Source organism: Cricetulus griseus, chromosome 3, assembly GCF_003668045.3.
Source record: "Cricetulus griseus strain 17A/GY chromosome 3, alternate assembly CriGri-PICRH-1.0, whole genome shotgun sequence".
NCBI lineage: Eukaryota > Metazoa > Chordata > Mammalia > Rodentia > Cricetidae > Cricetulus > Cricetulus griseus.
Genome location: NC_048596.1, coordinates 107,110,090 through 107,132,531, shown reverse-complemented (window position 1 = coordinate 107,132,531; position 22,442 = coordinate 107,110,090). Strand labels below are relative to the sequence as shown.

Below are 22,442 nucleotides of genomic sequence, written 5' to 3'. Positions count from 1 at the left end.
TGGAGAAAAATTTTGGCATGTAGAAAAGCTTTTGTATTTTTAACACATCTCTAAGGTATAACACATTGAATCACCCACATAAAAGGTTTGATTCCATTTTTTTTCTCTCCCCAATTCCTTAGCTTATTCTCCACCTATGGAAAATCATCTTTTGTCTGGTAACAATGGCACGTTAGAATACAAAACTTCCCTGCCGCCCATCTCTCCAGGAAGGTACTCACCAATTCCAAAGCACATGCTGGTTGAAGATGACTACACAAGGTCAGATATGCTTCTAGTTTAATTGAATTGGTTATTGGTTCTAGAAAGAAGTTCCATTTGTGTACTATGTCAGCTGTTACTAGCAGATAAACTAAAGCTTCTAAGTGCTCTTCAAACTCAGAGTAGTTTATCTTTGGTGACAATCTTTAAACACCTGTGTAGGTGTAATGGGATTTCCTGCTACATACTCACACATCTCCTGTGAGAAACAGCATTATGCATATATCAATCACAAAGTGATTTGCCAAGATTTGTCCCATTTGATCCCATTTGAGTTTTGTGGTCATTCTGTAGAGTAGGTTTCATTACTTGATAAAAAGATGATCACACCAGGGTACAGAAGGAATGGAATAACTTGCCTACATTACCCCTCTGGTTGTGTGAGGTCAGAATTGAAACTCTCCTCTGCTGACTCTACTTTCCATGTTCTTACTATCCATGGCAACCCATATGTAATGGAATATGGGAGCTACCATACCCTCCCTCTAGTGAAAAAGCTATAGGTGAGAAGAAAGGAGGTGAATTTGGATCTAAAGAGTTTCAAATTAATACATGTTAATTCCAAGAAGGATCAGGGTAGCAATCTCAGAGCATGCCACTACATTACTAGTACCACAAGTGACAACATATGGCCACAACACTCTAAAAATATCAAGTCTAAGAGTTCACAGAGAAAATTTTAATTCATTTAAAATTTCAACAATAAGAATCCAATAAATATTGAGTGATAAATGAATTAATTAATTAATTGATGGGTGAGTTAAAATGTTCACTTTTTTCTTTATATTTTTAAACATGATTTTTCCAAAACTAGCATACGCTTAATATACTTGGCAAATGGGTGAAACTATGGTTATGAAACAAAAACTCTCCTAGAGAGTTAGTTCTCTTTAAGAGTACAACCCTTGATAAGTAGACCACACTTCAATGGAAGGCTATGTAACCACAAATGTAGAGGAAGAATAATTTAGATTTGATGGATATAAAAAATGAAAAATACTGTGTTTTTGGAAAGAAGACACAAAGCAGATCTGGGAGAAGTTAGGGGAGGGGTGAATATGATCAAAACACCCCATACAGAATACTTCAAGATTTAAAAATAAGATCTCTCACAAACTCCCTTCAGAGTGACCTAATTTGAGATGGCCAGTTTAACAGTATAATGAAAATTTCAAACACATGCAAATTGTATACTTAGATACAACTGGGTGTTGACATTGACTTTTCAAAATATGTTCATAGTCTATACATTTCTCTGTAATTTGGTTTTCTCTTGATTTTTTAAACAAAAATGGGTGCTGGTGGCACACACTTTTAATCCCAGTACTCAGAAGGCCAAGGCAGATGAATTTCTCTGAGTTGGAGACCAGCCTAGTCTACATAGTGAGTTCCAGGACAGCCAGTGCTGCACAGGGAAATCCTGTCTCAAAAAATGAAATTAAATATATAATCTTATTAGATAGATAGATAGATAGATAGATAGATAGATAGATAGATAGATAGATTTCCCCATATATTTATATACATAACAAATAGAGATGGGTTGCTTTGGTTTTATATTTTGTCTAATTGAAGTTATTTGTCACTTTTGACAAAGTAAAGGAGACTTCAAGCTGCCATGTGTTTTTCTTTGGCTCTTCTGTTCTTTGGCACATATTTTTAAATGATTAAGCATTTCCTATTTATTTTGCAATATCAGGTTTGCTGACATAGCTTGTTATATCTTTAGCCAGGAAACAAAACATTTGGAAACTGAAAATGTACATCATGCAGACAGGTGCGGAGATGTCTGAGCTCTGTGTTCTTAATTAAAATGAGGACTATGGCAAAGATAATCATCAGGGCTCTGTGAAGTATTTTGTAAATATAGACACCTTTAAGCACCAAAAAATGATCTGTTTGCTCTTAGGCTGCCACTAATATTGAAGCTGATTTTAATTTGAAATGTCATTTTATCATACTAGGATTCACAATAAATTAACATTTGTTAAAGTCTCTTTATAATCCTGGCCACTTGTTAGCTGTTCAACATACTCTGCTCATTTAATCTTTCCAAAAACGGAGAGATAGACCTTCATCAATATTTAGAGATGGAGAAAATTAAACCTCATTCTAAGAGTTTATGGCTGCATAGCTTTTGAATAGAAAAAACCTTGTTCTCTGGCAGATTTAGAATCTAAACTAAAAAGCATTTATATTTTCTCTTAAGTATCAAAGTGAACATAAACTTAAGTAAACTCTTCTCATCAGAGAAATACATGGCTGGAAAGGCTCTATGGGTTCTTTTGGGCTATAATATCAGCCAGCCCAGGTGAGACCTGTCACTATCTCTGTCTAACTGTGGCCTTGGATTATTGAAGCAAAAAAAAAATACTTAATGCAATACCAATTTCCCTGCTCTAGTAGATTATCCATGAAAGTGACTTTATTGTTTCATAACCTTACTGTTATATATTCTGGTATTAAATTGTCCTTCTTTTGTAAAATAATTATCATAATTAATAGCAGTTATTATGCCCTTGCCTAGACAATAAGGCACTGGCAATTTTGTGTCAGTCCATTTTAAATGCCAGGTTGTTTTGAATAAAAATTTCAATGTTTATTTTTACTTATATGAGTGTGTCTGTGTGTGTGTGTGTGTGTGTGTGTGTGTGTGTGTGTGTGTGTGTGTGTGTGTGTGTGTGTGTGCCACATGTGTGTATGTGCCTTTTGAGATAAGTGAAGGGTATAGAATCCCCTGGAACTGGAGTTAGTTACAGGAGGTAGTGAAGCTACATGATATGGATGCTGAGAAGTGAACTCAGCTACAAATGTTCTTAACTGCTAAGCCATCTCTCCAGTCCTATATCAAAGTCCAGAGACAAGCAGGATCCAACCACTACTGTGTTAAGGAGCATTATCCTAGATCCCTAATACCATAGGAGGCACTTAAACATTTATAGGTGATTTTAAGGTTTATATAGATATCACAAGAACCATAGTATCAAATGAATTTAAGAGGTAACTTGTAGTGATATATTATTTATGATTTATTAAAGCTTGCCTGAGGAGTCAGAAAGCAAAGTCAGCCACAAGACAAAGAAGCCAGGAACACACCTTTAATCCCAGCAGCCAGAAGCTAGGAGGTGGTGGTACACACCTTTAATCCTCGGGCTCAGGATTAAGAGGTAGACAGACCTCTCTGAGCTCAAGGCAACTCAGGGATACATGAGATTGACTCAGTCTAAAAGAGTAACAGATCATAGGCCTTTAATCCCAGCACTAGAGGGGTATAAAAAATAGAAACAGGGTCTTCAGTATTAAATAGGAGGCATTCATTCTCCAGCCACATTGAGGAGAAGCTGCAGTTTGAGGCTTGGTGAAGAGCTTGTGGATCAGCCCTTTCAGTCTGAGATAGAGGTGAGAGCTAGTGGCCAGCTCCTTTGCTTTTCTGAACTTCAGCTTGAAGTTTGAACCCCACTATCAGTCTCTGGGTCTTTTATTTTTTCTGTTACAGTGACATGGATTCTGAACTTGAGAATATGTAGGTATTGATTAGAATTAAGATATCAGAAAGAACATTTATAGTAGGGAGATAGCTTGTAAATATTTAAATAGAAATATAAACTATGTAAGCATGTGGGGGTGTGGGGGTGTGGGGGTGTATGATTTCTGTGTGATAGTCTTAATGCTTAAAAATAATAAAAACTAAAAGAAATTAAGAAAATTCCTCATGTCATAGAGCAAGAATCAAAGAAAAAGTCCTAATCAACCAATCGTTAAAGGTATCCTCCCCACATCCACACCAGTTATTCACAGGATGATTTTATGGCTTGTAGTCCTGGCCCTGCCATTCAGTACCTACATGACCATGCAAGTCACTTTAATCTCTGTAGGTCCTGAATTCCTTGACTGTAGATTTGGAGTAAAAGATCTTACTATGCCTTCAAGGAACTATAAGTTTTTAATGTAATAATAAATTATGAATATTACATTCATTTTAGGTTATATAGGTTTGATACTATCTTTGAGTTATGTATTATGTTTGAGGACTTCATTATATCTATCTAAGTAGTAAGTCAAGAATTCAATAATGATGAGAATTTAGCAAGCAGGGAAGCAATTCTATAGATACAAAATTCTTCGACAACCTCTGAAACCACACCAAGCAGGAAACAACTGATTATAAATGCCTATATTTTTTCAGTCTGTTGTAAGTATTATGCTTTTCCTCCAATTTATAGTACCTCTGTTATGGATAGATAGAAAACATTCTTAAGCAATTTTTACTAGAACAATGTCCTCCAATTTATAGTACCTCTGTTACGGATAGATAGAAAACATTCTTAAGCAATTTGTACTAAAACAATGCTACCTAACTTAGTTTATCTTTCTCATTACATTTGTAAATGTTTTCCCACCAATTTATAGACAGGGAACCTAAATAAAACAGTCTCGGGTGAAAATGTCTTGGTAGAGAGCGTCTGAGACCCAATAGAGTAGATTCAGTGTGATGAAGAAATCTGCTTTTAGCCTGATAGGATAGCTTGCTGTTGTAATCTAAGTACCTGTGCAGATAAGGAAAGAGGGTTGTCATGAGTCTGAAGCCAGAATGGGCTACAGTGTGAGACCTTTTCTCAAAAAAATAAAAAAGGGAAAAATTTTAAAATAATGGTGCTCCTGTGGTTTTTGACTGGGAGTTAACAAACTGTCAGATTGGAAGAGCCATATATACATGCAGATCTGCTCCTGCATGGTGGAATGGGAACACAGACCTTGAATGAGTGATTTGTTGGCTTCCTCTGGTCATCTGCTTGTAAGCAATAGAGCCAGATTTAGGGATGATGTAGAATATGCAACACAGTATTCATTCTGTTTCTCTATTTTGGTTTTTTATTTGTTTGTTTGTTTGTTTGTTTTTTGAGGCAGAGTTTCTCTGTGGCTTTGGAGGCTGTCCTGGAACTAGCTCTTGTAGACCAGGCTGGTCTCGAACTCACCGAGATCTGCCTGCCTCTGCTGGGATTAAAGGTGTGCACCACCACCGCCCGGCTAATCAGGTATTTACTGTGTGGAGGATGAAGGATCTGGAGGAAGAGTTTAAACAAGCTGCAATCAATCAGACATCACCTGTAAATGATGAAAACTTTACAGGTTTCGTTCTGTCGCCCATCCCATTCCCCCTACATGCCACTACATCTTCCCTAATACTCAGGAGTGTGAACTGCATTTGTTTACCATCTGCATCAGTCTCTTCCAGTAGCCAAACGAATCCTTAGCACTAAATTGAAACAAAAAAAAATAGCATGCAAAACAAAAACTCTCACCATGCAATTGCTTAATTTACTAATGAATGCAGCGGATGTCATTATGAAAATCAGGGAACTAGAACTCCTCTGTGAGAGATACACTTTTTATTACTAGAAACTGAATTCAAATACATAAATATCTGATTGCCTATTTGGCTGTCTTTCACATGTTTTGTTGATCCTAAAATATAAGGTAAATAAAATCTCTTGATAGAGTCCTTATTTACAGAAACAACTAAGAACAACTCTGGATTGTGACTTTGATACTCACCTGCTTGACTGGTCATATCAGTACATACCATCCCAGTAGCTTGGAGTTCACCTCTACCCTATTTGCTCCCAAATTACAGAATACTAACTTGCTAGGTATACTTCTGACATATACCCAAGTTGTCTTTTCTCTTTTATTGACTTACCCACCCAGTGATTATTCAGTTTCTATAATGTACCCCACATGGTTATTAGAAACATCACAATAATGAAAATACATTGGGCCATTGTCCTTATGGAAATTATATTCTAGTATAGTATTAAGATGGATAGAAATAAGTTCAAAACTAGTTAAGAACTATAGAAAAAATACAATTCTGATAGTCAATGACTAGAAAAGAGCACTTCATGAGATAGAATACTCTGAGAATGACTTCCTGAGGAAACAATAAAGATAGTGTTGCACTGAGAACTGAAGAATGAAAACACATGGTTATGCAAACATCAGAGATAAGAACACTACAAAGAAGAATGAGGTGGAGAAGGATGAAGAGGAGGAAGAAAAGAACAAGACCAAGGTCACTGCATCAGGAATAACTGTAGTGTGTGCAGGGAATTTGGCTAATGGGAGCATGTAGAAAATCGGACTGGGGTAGAAGGCCGGAGCCAGATGATAAAGGATTTAGAGGTAATGACGAAATATGAGTTTAATCTACAGTGTATTAAGGATCTACTGAAGTGTACGAGCCAGAAAATCTAAATTACCTGGTTTATGGGACTTCTTTTAAGGCTTCTTTGAGAAGTTGTTGGGCCACTGAAGAGATTTCACAGCTTACTGTTGTAGCAAGGGGGTCAGAAGTGGGAACACAGAGGAAAGGGAATATGAGCTGTATTTTGAGCTACGTCTTACAGCCCATGCACATTATAAGGAGCTAGCCTGCTCTAGTTAGACAATTTTACTATAGACCATCTTTAATTTATTTCATTGCTTGTGAACACACCCCAAAGAAAATATGCTCCCAAAGTTTGGAGATATTGAATTAAATAATGCATTTTTCCTAATTATCATGTCTTGCTGGTAGTCTTTTAGTAATTGCTCAAAGTGAGGGGCATCCATCAGGAAGAGGCTCTGGAACAATCAGAGCCAGAGCTTCCTGTCAGGGAATGAGCATACTGTTACCTCTCTGCTTTTTATCTTGAAGTCTGTGATTTAAGGCAGTATTGAGTCATACATAATCTTTTCCTATGTGCTTTTAACCAAATACAATGAAAAACAACCAGCAGGACTATAAACAGGCAACTGACCTTGCATGAGAATTCTGATGAACAATAAGTGATTAGATTCTAAGTTCCCAAGACAACCTGCTCAGATTTGACCCCAGCTTTGACTTCTTTCTACTACATGACCTTGTATATGCTACATAACCACTCTCGTTCAGCTTTCTCTTTTATAAGAGTAGAGTAGTACTTCCCACAGTGTAGGTTTATTGTGACAATAAACTAAGTTCATATGTGTGAAATGCTTGGAAAGAAATAAGCCCTTCACTGAACTAGCTGTTATTAATACTACTTAAAAATAAGGTCTATAAGATGAACTTTTTCACAAATAAAGCTTCTTGGTAAACACCTTCCAACTACTTATTGAAATGCAGCCATCAGTGTGATACACCTGCTCTAGCAGAGTATAATTTCCGTATGCTTCTTCAACTTGTGTTGCAGAGCACATTACAACGCTTTATTAAGAGCAGTAGTATAATCTGATAGCTTTATTGAGAATGTTTATTTTTATAACTACAAGGAACATCTAATACTACCTTAACTGAAAATATAAAGTGGGAGTCAATGGAGCCAAGCCTGGTATAAACACTCTCCACCTGACCTCTGCAGCTAAGAACAATTGTGTTTTGGATAATTTGTAGGGTTTTGTTTTTTCTTTCTTGTTTTTTCATAGGAGATGATTGCTAACATCCAGAAGGGTTTCTCTGTTAAAATTCTGCACAGCATGAGTATGTTCCTCACAAATTTTATAAAGCTTGTAATAAAATGTCCGCAATTCATAAGTAGATGCCTCGAAGTTACCCATTCTGCTCTCTGTTGCTTGCCTGGATTCTCCAACAGGGGGCAAGCTGGTACAAGTCTCCTTTGAGGTGAAATGTTATAATGGAAAGGAGGGAATGGGTTGACCTATGCTGGAGACAAGCAATAGATCATTAAGTAAAAGCTACAAGGGGAGTTTTCTCTTTATCAATGACGACTCCACATAACTATTAAGGTTGCCTTATACAAGCCCGGAGGTGTGATTCATAGTGATTCAGTTAGAAGCAGAGAGTATTAATGAGGAAGTTCCCAAATCTTAATTAAAGAGGAACATCTGAAAACATATTGGAAACATGTTAAGTTGTTGTTTGCTGCCAACGAAATTAATTCAATGTTAGCAAAAATGAAATCGTACTGAGAATGTAAAGGTACATAGATGTCCTTTAAGGAGATTCATCATTCTCTACCCTCATAACAAACAACATGATGCCTACTATCTTATGGAAGATGGTTATTGTACATCTATCTATACCTATGTCATTGATGTAAAATTCAAATTATTAAATCAATGCTGTATTACTTTGTGACACAAGAGTTAATCATCACCCTTTCAGACTGACTGATGTAATAAGAAAGGAGAAAATAGACTAATGATGAGCAGTGGATAATTTTGTAGGGATCAATGTAAAAGACATCAACTACTGGTTCATGGCTGTCCCTTGGACTGCAAGTTAATTGCTATCAACAACATGATGTGCAGCTTTTTTCTGGCCCTTATTTTATAAAGTGGAGCAAGTGACATGCTATGACTCAGGGCAACTAATCAAAATCCTCTAGGAGATTACTCTAACTGCCATGTATCACTGAGATGATAATAGAGCATAGAGATTATCTTATTCCTAAATGTACCTATGTAAATACTTTGGTAAGTGAGTAAGCAGTGACAGTATTTGTTATCCCTGAGTAGCTTCTGCCATTAACTGTATCATTAGCTGCTGCGGGTGAGATTATTTCATTATTGCTCATTATCATCATCATCATTATTTTATTATAGAGATCACTCATTGTTAATGAACACCTTAACAAATACAAGAAAGCTGTGGGCTATCATCATTACATTCCAAAAATATAGCCTTACTCTATTGAAGATTTGACTAATATAAATTTTGGGGTTATATAATTCACATTGCTTTTAGATGATGTCAGTAATATAGACAATGACCTAAATTATATCTGAAGAAAAGGGCATTTTAAAATATTACTTTGGCATAATTTGCAGACATTCTTTGCAGTGTTCACCTCTAAAACCATTTTCTCATTACCCATCAGCCAGGTTTATGTCCCATTTGGATTTCTGCTCTTTGTTTTTTAATCTATTTTTATTATAAAATAATGTATATTCATATAAATTCATAAAACTAACAAGATATAAAGAATGGTAAACTATTCTACTAGAGGAATATAATAAAAACTCAAGTCATTAAAAATGTTTTAGTCGCTGTATAATAACTATCTATTATATGCAGCCAAACAATAATTTACTTAAATGAATTTGTGTTGCTCATTAGGTTGTTTGTTTTTATGATAATACAGTTTTTCTGACCTCCCACCCCTGCTTCCTATTTATGTTTAAGATAGATGCCCATATGTTTATTGCCCAATCAACTTCTCTCTTGTTCCTCTTAGACTTTTAAACAGTAAATATTTACAATAGTAGACCTGTTATTTGTTCTCATCCTGCCTTTTCATAGTCTTCTCCTTCACAGTAAATGATCACTGTAGTCCATTGTTGGCTTGCCACAGTGGGCACTGTGGTCAACCTCCTCTCCATTTTCTTTTCACATCCTGGATCCTACCGACAAGCAAACTCTTCAAAATATACTCATAATGGGCTCACTTCTTTATGGATAGCACACTAGTGGACAGCACACTAGTTCAAGACACATTTGTTATTTGATTATTGCAGAAGTCTCCAAACGATTTTTCTTTCTAACTTCTTTATTCATTCCACATAATGCATTGATGTTGAAAATGACAAATCAGGGAATGTGGCTGAGACTATTGGCAAATGTGAACAGCAGCGTCTACACACTCTGCAAATTAATGAGTAGTCATATTACCACTGGTATAAAGGAAAAACCAACATGTGTATTGATAACCAGGGAAAGGAGTCTGTCTCCCTGTACGAAGATATATATGAAAACAGGAGAACTTATTTGTTTTGGATATCAGCCCTAGTAGAAAGAAGAGTTTCTGGAACATATTTAATACTTAGTAAAAATGTGTATAGTTAATATAGAATTGCATATGGGACAGTATTAGACTCTTTAGTATACTGACAGATTGGTTTCTTAAATTTTTGGCTGAGTTTATTCATCCAGCTGCATTTGGAAATTTTTTCTTGAAACTCTTTCATTTAAATTAAATGTCTATTTTTAATCTTACTAAATGTTGTTTTTAAAAGGTAAAATTTCAAACCTATCCTCATCTCCCACTCCCTCCTCTCTAATTCCTTACCAACCGCCTCCCACCACCATTTCTCCAAACTTCGTGTTATCTTTATATTGATTGTTATAATCACTGATTCCACTTAGTGCTGCCTGTATGTGAATAGGTATAGTACTATCTACTGGAGCATGGGTAGCCTCTCGGGCCACAACCCAAAGAACACTGACTCTCCCTCCCTGGAAACTTTCATATGCCTCTCTTTCTAGCATATTATTTTATTAATATATATCATTATACAAAGTAATGGAATTCATTATGACATTTTTATGTGTATACATCACATATTTTGACCACATGATTTCCCTTTGTGTCATCTTTCCTGCTCTTCCTCTTTTAAAATATTTCTCTTTCTAATTAAATGCCTTTCTTTTTCATGTTTAACTATCATGGTTTTGCTTTCTCACTTTATTCTCCATTTCTGCTCATTTGTTTGGTTACACCTTGGTTTAAACCATGCATACATTATTTCATCTTTCTAGCTTTCCTCTTATTCATGTAATAAATATTAGTTACCAGTATTTTATATTCTCAGGAACACAGTAATGTAAAGTGCTCAGAGATGGAGCTGTGCAAACACAAAGTATGATATAAGGTATGTGTGCTTGTTGAGGAGAACTGAAAGCTTCAGAAAGGGCACTTGGTAGAGGCTAGTAAGTCAGGGACAGCTTCATACAGGAAGTGACAGAGACTGGGAATACCAATAGGAGTTGTCCAATACAAGTGTCTTCTTATGACAGCTTCCCCAGAGTCCAGCATGTAAGGGGAGTTAAGAACATAAAAGTCACACACAAAAGAGAAGGGTTTATTCAGTTCATCCTCTGGCACCAACACGGACTTATGATTCTTACAAGTCATATTTAGGATCAGAACATAGCTAGTCATATGCATATATTATTTAAATGCCTTACAGAATTTATAATAATTTATGGAGATGCTTGTATAATATCTTACAAACTACAAAGTGCTTTGAAGTACAGTGGATAATTAGCATAATAAAGAAGGCAACTGTTGTAATTGTTCTTTGTATATGAGGTAACTAATAGCAACTAACCCATGTGGACTTAGCTGTGAGTGATGGACGCTACAAGAGTTTGTACAATATAGCATGTTAAATGGTTTAGACAGAACATCTGGTAAATTACATTTTATAAAAATTTTATAAAAATGTAATTTATAAAATATATAATACTTTTATCTTTAAAAACATTATTGAAGGGGCTGGAGAGATGGCTTAGAGGTTAAGAGCACTGACTGCTCTTCCAGAGGTCCTGAGTTCAATTCCCAGCAACCACATGGTGGCTCACAACCATCTGTTATGAGATCTGGTGCCCTCTTCTGGTGTGCAGATATATATGGAAGCAGAATGTTGTATACATAATAAATAAATAAAATCCTTTTAAAAAAAAAACATTATTGAAGACCTCATCTATAGTCTTAGATAACTTCTTAACTTTTCAATGGTTCCAGACATATAACTGTTTCCTTGGAGGAAGTAAGACAAATAGAGGGAAATTGCCCACCTATGGGAACGAGGCAGAGATAGGAATGTACTAAAACTCTATAATCAGTGTAAAAATGAGAGGATGCTGGTAAAAAATGCAAGGTCAGTTATGCAGAATGAGTAGGTGTTGTAGACATAATATACAGCATGGTGACTACAGATACCCGTATCATATAGTTAAAATGTATTCCAATGAAGACCACTCTACTAAATGGCTGCATAATGTGGGGATATGCATACCTCTGCTTTCTTAACCACAGAGAAAGGCACTTTGTTTTCATGATAGTACAGATCCCACAATTAAGATAAATTAGTCAGCATTTATTAAGTTTCTTCTCCCTTCCCTTTTCTTAGAGACTCTAATTCTTAGCTTTCATGATTGATAATCTAAGTAAATATTTTCCACATAAAGGCAAAGAGGGGAGATGTAGGGAAAGCACCATTAGGACTAAGCTTACTTATGGATTGTCACATACGTTAAATCCTAAAGAGCATATGAGAAGGAATAGTTTATTAAGGTTCATTTGATGCCAGGCATATTTCATGTGTTAACACATTGATCTGCTATCTCAGTTGCGCTGGCCTGAATGGCTCTTCTCAACCATTTTAATTAAATAAAGAGGATGTTTTATCTTCTTTATAAATTATTTCTGGTCAACACTAAGACTAGTTGAACAATTAAGAAAATGTAAAAATATATCTTGAACAAATAGTAATAACTGTTACCACATTCTGAATGTTTACCCTGTCTCAAACAGAAAATACCATATGTAGCCTTTAAAGAAAGTATTATTGTTCTCACCTTATAAGAAAGCTAAAGCAAGAATATTTGTTAACAATAAATCCTTGTGCAGTGCTACTATTTATTAAATGTTACACACATAAAGTCAGTGATCCCTCATCACTCTATATTTCAAATTTTTAGCTGTTTTACCTACCTTATCCACATTTTAAAGTGAGGCACCAAGGCAGAATACTATTATGAAGAAGCTGGGTTTGAACATAGATTGCTAGGTTCCACAAGCCACATCCTTGACCAGGCTACTAAATAAAGCTCATGCAGTTGCAATAGAATAGTATAAAAATTCAAACCAACTCCAGAGTCTCTGTCTTTTGGATATACCACATAGATGCTTTGTTAGCTTTAAGATTTCTAGAATCTTCCTTGTGCTTTATTAGTCTTTGGCTTTTATTTTGTTTAGAAAGGTAGAACTGCAGTCTTACATGAGGTCCTCATTCTAGAAACAGTTACAACCGGTTTAGGGAAAGCAATCAACTTTGGTGCTGTGGCAGGTATGTGTTCCACAACCCAAACAAAAGTAGCACATCTTAAAATAATATTCCCCAACAGGTTGGGGGTAGCGTCATTGCAATGTCTGGCAGTCTATTAGTGCAGACTGTATATGCCTTAATGCACATTTTACTGAGAGAACTTGGCTTTGGCTGTGATTGTAGTTCTGCTTGTCAACATTTAAAGATCTCTTCCAATCTTAGAATTGTTTTAAATTAGGTTGACCTTGGCATAGAACTGAGTCCTTTCTCATGTAGACTCTCTTAATAGAAATGCTGTCAATTGATCCAGTGGAGCCCAATATTTTTGCTTTATGCTTTGTTCTACCATCATCTTTTTAAAAGACTCATTTGCCACCTTCAGACAGGAGATGAAAGCAAAATGAAACAGCTGAAATAAATGTGATAGCAAAAAGTTTTCAAAGTTAATTATGTGAGGTTGTGATCTGAATTTGGAATGATGTTAGTGAACCTTTAATGCTATCTGCTACTGCACAGATGGATGCTTTCCCTATTTCATATTTTATCTCCTAGGATAACATACAAAAGGACAGAGACATATCCTACCTATTCTACAGCTGGAGATTCTGGGATGGCAGAGATTGCACATTCTCTCCTATAGCTGTTAGAAGCAACTACACCCCATGATCCAGATACAGGAATGTGTCTTGGTTAAAAGCATAGACTGTGAAAGTAGAATACTGCAGAGTTTGACCCCACCAGCTGTTTGATCTTGGATGAGAGATATCACTTCTCTCCCTCAGTTGCCCCCTGTGTCTATCATATGGCTTGTTATTAGGTTTGAGTCAGCTTATTTCTATAAAACACTTTGTGCAGAGCTGACCTGGAGGTTAGACATTAATGACTATGAATGTCTGCTGTTGATTATAGCACTAGTTACTAGGGCTTAGTAGGATGAGATTCAAAAGTAAATGGAAGAAAAGCACTCTGTCATCTTTCCAAAGAAAATAGAGGTATATATAGTGGGGTGGGGAGTTAGGGATTTAGCTAAGTGGCAAAGCACTTGCCTAGAAAGCACAAGGATGTGAGTTCAGTCCTTGGTGCCAGAAAAAGGAGACAAAACTACAAAAAAACAAGTAAAACCATAGGTACAGTATACATCTACTTTCAAGATGAAATTATATGCATAATATAATTATTTTATGCCTTCTCTTAAAATGGGAAATAAATATTTACTCTATAAATGTTAACACTTATCAGCTGAAAATTTTGAAGTCAGAAAACTTTAGTGCAATAGTCAATATTCAATGTGGGAAGAAATGGTGTGATTCAAACATGTGACTAGTTCATAAGTTTCTCAAAAAGAACAGACCTGTTATCTAAAGCTATAGCTTTTACCCGGGGATTGGTGGTGCACGCCATTAATCCTAGCACTCAGGAGGCAGAGTCAGGCGGATCTCTGTGAGTTCGAGGCCAGCCTGCTCTCCAGAGTGAGTGCCAGGATAGGCTCCAAAGCTACACAGAGAAACCCTGTCTCGAAAAAAAAAAAAAAAAAAAAAAAAAAAAAAAAAAAAAAAAACAACAACAACAACAAAAAGCTATAGCTTTTAATTACTGTACTAAACAGGAGAAAAATATAAACATGCCCCTTTTTATTTAAATTCTTTAATTACCACTCATATTTACATATCCATCCCCCCCATTCCCTCACCTTCCCATCCTCCCATGTTCCCCAACCCATCCCCCCCAACCCATCCTCCAACTCCTCTGCAGGGACAGTGAGGCCCTCCACCAGGGACCTTCAAAGTCTGCCATATCATTTGGGGTAGGGCCCAGGCCTTCCTTGCTGTATCTGGCCTGCAACAGTATCCCTCCATTGGGAATGGGATCCCAAAGTCCATTTGTGCTCTAGGGATAAAGACTAACTCCACAGAGGTCCCATAGATTGTCCTGGCCTCCTAGCTGGCACCCACATTCAGAGGGCTTGGTTTGGTCCAATGCTGTTTCCACAGCTTTATGACTAGGGTCTCCATGCTCTCACTAGGTCAGGCCCACTGTTTCTGCAGGTCTCTCCAGCCACATCTTGGCTCCTTTGCTCATCCCTCCTCCCTCTCCACAACTGAATTCCAGTAGTATGGTTCAGTGCTTAGCTGTGGGTGCCTGTTTCTGCTTTGAACAGCTACTAGATGAAGGCTCTGGGAATGGTGACCACGGTAGACACCAATCTCATTATAGGGGAAGGGCATCAATGGCATCTTCTCCACCGCTGATTGGATTCTTAGTTGGGGTCATCCCTGTGGATCCCCTAACATTTCCCCTGTGCCAGACCTCTCTCCATACCTGTACTGTCTCCGTCTATCAAGGCATCTCCTTTCTTGCCCTCCTCTATTCCTCCCCCGTCTCAGTCCTCTTGTTCACCTTTCCCTTTTTCCCTTCCCACCTCCTTCCTCTCCACCCATGCCCAGTGCTCCCACTTTGTTCAAGGGTTCTTGTCACCCTCCCCTTCTTTGAGGGACTATGCAATCTTCTCTTGGGGTCCTCCTTGTTTCCTAGCTCCTCTGGCAGTGTGGATTGTAGACTGGTAATCCTTTCCTATATGTCTAAAAATCATATATGAGTGATTACATATATGAGTAAACATACATACCATGTTTACCTTTTTGTGACTGGGTTACTTCACCCAGGATGGTTTCTTCTAGTTCCATCCATTTGCCTGCAAATGTCAAGATTCCATTTTTTTTTCTGCTGAGTAGTACTCCATTGTGTAAATGTACCACATTTTCTCTATCCATTCTTCAGTTGAGGGGCATCTAGGTTGCTTCCATGTTCTGAATACAATAAGGACATATGTCCAACTATGTTCATAGCAGCATTATTTGTAATAAACAGTCCCCTTTAAATCAAACAAACATAACTGAAAACACTGGTGATTCTGGTGTCCTGACTGGTTTGGGAAACCCAGATGGGACTGATCCAGACCCCATGAACATGGGCAATCTATGGGGCCTCTTGTAGTAGATCAGTACTTATCCCAAGCATAGCAATGGACTTTGGGAGTCCATTTCACATAGAGGGATACTCCCTGTGCCTAGACTCACAGGGGTGGGCCTAGGTCCTACCCCAAAGGATATGACAGACTCTGAAGACCTCCCCTATGGCTCAACTTCCCTGGGGAGCAGAAATGGTATGGGATAGATAGGGTGTTAGTGGGGGGGGTGCAGGGGATGAGGGGAGGGAGAGGGAATTGCGATTGACATGTAAAATAATCTTGTTTCTAATTCAAATTAAAAAATGGAGAAAAGGGGGAAAAAGATGTTCCTTTTGAGATCTCAGTGGTCTGGGTATTTTGCACACACAAAGATTCAACAAGGCAATAGTTACCACTTATTTTGCTTTTCATTTCTCCGTTTAATTTGCTTCAGTAAAGTATCACTTGGTGGATGGCAGAGTGAAAGAGATGTATTTCTGGAAGTTCCTTATCTATGCATCCTTGTCTTCTCTGAGCTTCACTTTCAGTATATGAAATTGTGTGTGTGTGTGTGTGTGTGTGTGTGTGTGTGTGTGTGTGTGTGTGTGTGTATGCACCTGTGTGTATATACATACACACGTACATATATTATCCATTGTTAAAATCTATCACTGTGAAAATTAAAGATTATGATACATGTAACCAAATAAGTTGGGTGAGTAATTTAGAGCTTCCTGTCATTGTATCACTGCAATCAGGGCTGTGAGAAGGACCCTTCTAGCCGTGAGCGAGATGGTGAGTATCTAGGATTCAGACCCTCCTCCTCATCACAGGAGGAAACCACACACTGAGTCTTGGAGGCCTGTTAAAGCAGAGTCTTGCTTCATTTTAACAGGCATGTTCTTATACAGAGTTGAGAAAGTGTGTGGGGACCTCAGGATGGGGTGAGGTGTAAGGGCCAATAATATCTCACCATGCCAGCAGTAGCTGAGCAGAGCCAGTTTTTTCTGAGTCAGGTCGACAAACTGTAGCCAGGCTCAGGAAACTCCACTAGGCCTTTCATCTGGGCCTTTTTAGACCCAACAGTGTACCTGTCTTAAAACTATGTAGAAGAAATAAGAAGGGGGAGGGGGGTTGTGTCATTCTAAACTCTGCATTCTATATTCTACCCTTCTGCACTGCTCTAATCAGGCTCCTGTTAAGATTCCTAACACAAACTGAGGGAGTCCACAGGGAGGAGGGGATGATATTTTGACCATTACTTTTTACTGTTTATTTCTATAATGACCTTCATATGGTTTCTCTTCCCTGATTCCACCTTGACTGTGATCAGAATATATAATTCCAAAATGTTTCCCATCTGCTGGATGTTCTGAATTGAATACATACAAGTTTCCATTGTTGTGTTACTATTGAAAGAACAGCTATTCTCTCTAGGTTTATTGCCAAGGTGATGTCCCTCTAGTTGTCTGTTGGCTAGAATCTCTGACATGCATTGGTTGCACTGGTCTAGTCAAGGTCAGGAATAAAGTGCCATTTTTCTGGATGTTTAAGAGACACTAATATTCTTCTTACCAAGTAGACTTTCCTGCCATTGTCAATATAACCACCATATAGAATCTGCTAGAAATCCTTTGGCTAACTGTACCAAGATCTGTCTCTTATTTAAAAGAGCATCAGTAACAGACAGATACAGTTATCTCAAAACTGGCAGGAATGGACAGGCAGTTCGTAAAATGATAAGAAGAAAAGTCTGGGGACTGTTGAGGATCTCTTTCCTTCCATGCACTTATCCTACTTTAATCTTATTATACAGAAACATATACCTTCATCAAGTTGAAGTGAGGCTTGAGGGAAGAACTCACTCTGGTTGGAATAAATATCTTTAACATCCACATCACCTAGATTAGTATCTAGTACATAAAAATAGTGATTTCCTGTCTGCCTATTGTTTAGTAGGAGATTTGTAAGGCTTTGCATATTTCATATCATTTCATCTTGCAGTCATTCTATAAAGTAGATGTTAAGAACTTATTTTCCAGATAAGGCACCCGAGATTTAGACAATTTGAGTAACTTCCCCAGTCACACACACACATAAGTAGTTGCATGACAGATCTTACAGCCCCTAACATTAAGTACTTTCCTTTGTATCCACAGCTTCCCAGTATGTTTTCTAAATTCATGAAAGAAATGCTAACTGAATGAATAGATACACTAGTAAAAGAAGACTACAATGGCTGTAAATTTGTTGTAATGGTGTCATCATTTCCATAAAAGGGCTTTAGTTAGAATATCATTCCCCTGAAGCCAACTAAACCTTAACTGAAATCTTCATAGGCACTGAATATATCTGCATAATTGAAGACATTTAAGACACCAACAAATTTAAATACAAATATGGTGATTCAAGTTAAGCCATTGCATTAGTCATAAGCAATTATTCACAACACTGCTTTCACCATTTTAACAGTGCCCTTTTAGTACCCATACATCAATGAGCAAAAAAAAAAAAAAAAAAAAAAAAAAAAAAAAAAAAAACCTCAGAAAGAAGTGTTTTTATTTTCTATTTCTGGGGTGTTTGAAGATGTGTTGCTATTTGAATATAACAGTGCCCAAAACAAATTCCTCAATAAAAATTGATCTTTAGTGGAAGAAAAATATAATTCTTTTTTCAGGTTTATTGAAGTATGGTAAACAGAAATTATATGTATCCAAGGAATACAACATGATATTTTAATATGAGCTGTGAAATGATTCCCACTAGAAGACTAATATAGCATGAATATAGTTATCATTTGCAGTGGGACAGGAGGGTGAAAGTAAGCTCATTTAAGATCTATTATTTCATGGAGTGAAACTATTTTTGAAACTACAACAGAAAAATGTGAAATCAAAATTTCCCTTTATCCACACTGCCCAAAGAAAACATGATTCACACTTTGGTAGTTTTTGTACAGTTACATACAGAGGCGAAAATGATTCTTTCAAAATTGACATATGCTATATCTACAGATTTATGGCTTTTGTGCATCAGTTTATACACTGATCACTTTTGATGATCTTGAAAAGTCACTTAGGAAATAATGAAATAGTGGTAAAAAAGATTTTATAGAGCTATTATCCAGCATTGAAATGATGTTAGATGAACTACTTTGCATATGCTTCCAGGCTTCTCTCTCCTCCTCTCCCCATCTCCCTCTCCTTCTCTCTCCTTATCTTTTCCTTCCTCTCTCTTTCTTATTCTTTTTCTCTTTTTCTCTCAATTGTTCTCTCTCCCCTCCTACTAAGTAGAATAAAATTAGTGTCATACTTTACAACTTTCTTAATCATACAAATTTAATTAAACCATATATACTATTTCAGTGCCTTTTCACTTAAAGGTTTTGTGACCATTTTACCTGTCATCAAAACTACTTAAATAGCAATGGCTTTAATGTATGTATGTGGGGGTGGGGGAATACCAATGACCAGGTATGCTTTCCCAGTGTTTTGCCTTTACCTTTTCAAACTCTATCATTGATGACAACTCACTGAATACTTGTTGTGCTCAACTTAACAGGTCACTGTCTTAGAAATGGAATTTTTAAATTGTAGACTGTAAGTTTTACCATGACCACCTGTGTGCAGGCAGGAGCTCTACAGCAGTTAGTGACATAATAATGGTGCTGTTATCTACTTAAGAGTGGGAGGGATGTCTGGCAGAGTGGAAATGTTAGGGGATCCACAGGGATGACCCCAACTAAGAATCCAATCAGTGGTGGAGAAGATGAGATTGGTGTCTGCCTTGACTACCATTCCTAGAACCTTCATCTAGCAGCTGTTCAAAGCAGAAACAGCTAAGCACTGAACCATACTACTGGAATTCAGTTGTGGAGAGGGAGGAGGGATGAGCAAAGGAGCCAAGACAGTGCTGCAGAAACCCGAAGAAACAGTGGGCCTGACCTAGTAAGAGCATGGAGACCCTAGTTATAAAGCTGTGGAAACAGCATTGGACCAAACCAAGCCCTCTGAATGTGGGTGCCAGCTAGGAGGCCAGGGCAGTCTGTGGGACCTCTGTGGAGCCAGTCTTTATCCCTAGAGCACAAATGGACTTTGGGATCTCATTCCCTATGGAGGCTGTATCTGTTGCAGCCCAGATACAGCAAGGAAGGCCTGGGCCCTACCCCAAATGATATGACAGACTTTGAAGGTCCCTGGTGGAGGGCCTCACTGTCCCTGCGGAGGAGTTGAGGGATGGGTTGGGAAGTTTGGGGGAGATCATGGGAGGATGGGAGGGTGAGGAAATGGGGGGTGGATTTCTAAATATGAGTGGGAATTAAAGAATTTAAATTAAAAAAATAAAATTAAAAAAACAAATTACAGGCTGGGCAGTGATGGCTCATGCCTTTAATCCCAGCACTTGGGAGGCAGAGGCAGGCGGATCTCTGTGAGTTCGAGATTAACCTGGTCTACAAGAGGACAGCCTCCAAAGCCACAGAGAAACCCTGTCTCGAAAAACCAAAAAAAAAAAAAAAAAAGCCTACAATGCAGCTCACACAAATCAGTAACAGTAAATAAGTACTTGTTATCAAAATGATGAAGGTAATTTAAATATTAGTTTCATTAAAGAACATGAAAATATATAAAAAAAAAGTGGGAGGGACATGGGAGAGGTTCATGAGAAGATACTTGGGATGGGGCTGAAAGGAAGAAATGGACAAGGAAATTAATGTAATTATCCCAATTTTAATTAAAAATGTATTTTTAAAGTAATGTCACTGAATCCTGATTTACATAGATCTATAATATGCAATGTATAATTTGAAAGTGAAAACACTGGCATATGTGTGAGAGAGAGAGAGATCAACTGTTATTATAAAATCATATGTCTTCATGTCGAAGTGAATATGGGCATTATATGAGGCAGTTAGAAGAATAAATTAAACGTATTTGCTAATTTGAAAAAACACATCAAGTCAAAACAGAATGTCAGACAGCAAATTATTCCTCTGAGTAAACAGGTATCTTTCTTTCCAGTGTTAAAGCAAAATACTGGCAAGGTAGGGCAGGCTGCAAGGCAAAGGAACCAGATGGTTTGCAGGTAAATAAAGATACCCAGTTAAATTTTAATACAAGCCATGATAAATACTAAACACACTTTATATGCTCTGTGTGGTTTAACTAAATAGTTCTGGATTGTTTATCTGAATTTAAAATTTAACTGAGCACCCACCCTATTTTATTAGCTAAATTCAGCAAGCTAGAAATAATTGTAAATATGGTTTGATCATCATAATGAAAGCTGATCCCCAAAGAATGAATTCCAATCCTCAGAGGTGACAGGATAGATATATAAGTCAGGATAGATATAGATAGCCTACTGCCCAATTGCCTATTAACATGTGTGATAGTCATTTTCACTGTCCTAGGTACTGCTCATACATCATTCCATCCAAAGCAGTGGTTCTCAACCTTCCCAATACTGTGACCCTTAAATACAGTTCCTCGTATTGTGGTGACTCCCAGCCATAAAATTATTTTCCTTGCTACTTTATAACTATATAACTCCTTCTCTTCTGAGAGAGAAGGAGAGAGAGATGGGGAGAGGAAGAGATAGAAGTCTCCAGGCATATGCAAAGTAGTTCATCTAACATAATTTCATTTCTGAATAATAACTCTATAAAATCTTTTTTGCCACTATTTCATATTTCCATTTTCAAGGACATCAAAATGCTCAGTATATAAACTGATGACCAAAAGCCATAAATCTGTATATATGGCATATGTCAACTTTGAAAGAAACATTTGTTCCTCTGTATGTAACTGTACAAAAGCTACCAAAGTGTGAATGATGTTTTTTTTTGAACAGTGTGGATAAAGGGAAATTTTGGTTTTAATCACATTTTGCTACAGTTATGAACTGTAATGTAAAAATATGTGTTTTCTGGTGGTCTTAAGCGACCCCTGTGAAAGGTCTTTCAGCCCCCACAGGGGTTGCAACCCACAGGTTGAGAACCACTGATATAGATGAAGACACTATTCAGGTTAATGGGCAAGGAAACTGAGGCACAGGGGTGAACAGTTTTCTCAGGACCCCAAAGCTTGTAAGTATATCTAGATAATTAGACTTGGGGATCATTTTCTTTCTTTCTTTTTCTTCTTATATGGGAGGTAATTGCCAGTGATATAAAGGGAAAGAAGAGGCATAAAGAGAAAGATGTTATCTGGTAATTTGTGCCTACAACACCAGCACTTAAGACCAAGGCAGGAGACTGCTTGTCAAAAACCAGCCTGGGCTACATAGTGAGTTCAAAGCCAGCTTGGGCTACAGCAAGAACCTGTCTCAAACGAAATCACACACACACACACACACACACACACACACACACACACACACACACACACACACAAAGCAAAGATGGGATTCTTGCAGGAAAACT

The 22,442-nt window shown here is 37.3% G+C and overlaps 1 protein-coding gene across 3 annotated transcripts in view; it reads left to right on the top strand.

Annotated features, from left to right (window-relative positions):
• The window catches only part of LOC107977363 (disks large homolog 2), a 1,172,797-nt gene that overhangs the window by 710,620 nt on the left and 439,735 nt on the right, over window positions 1-22,442 (top strand). For all 3 annotated transcript variants that reach the window (XM_035442394.1, XM_035442396.1, XM_035442395.1), the window contains one exon: window positions 123-261. In XM_035442394.1, coding sequence (XP_035298285.1) covers window positions 123-261 — 139 coding nt within the window. The remainder of the gene's footprint in view (window positions 1-122; window positions 262-22,442) is intronic.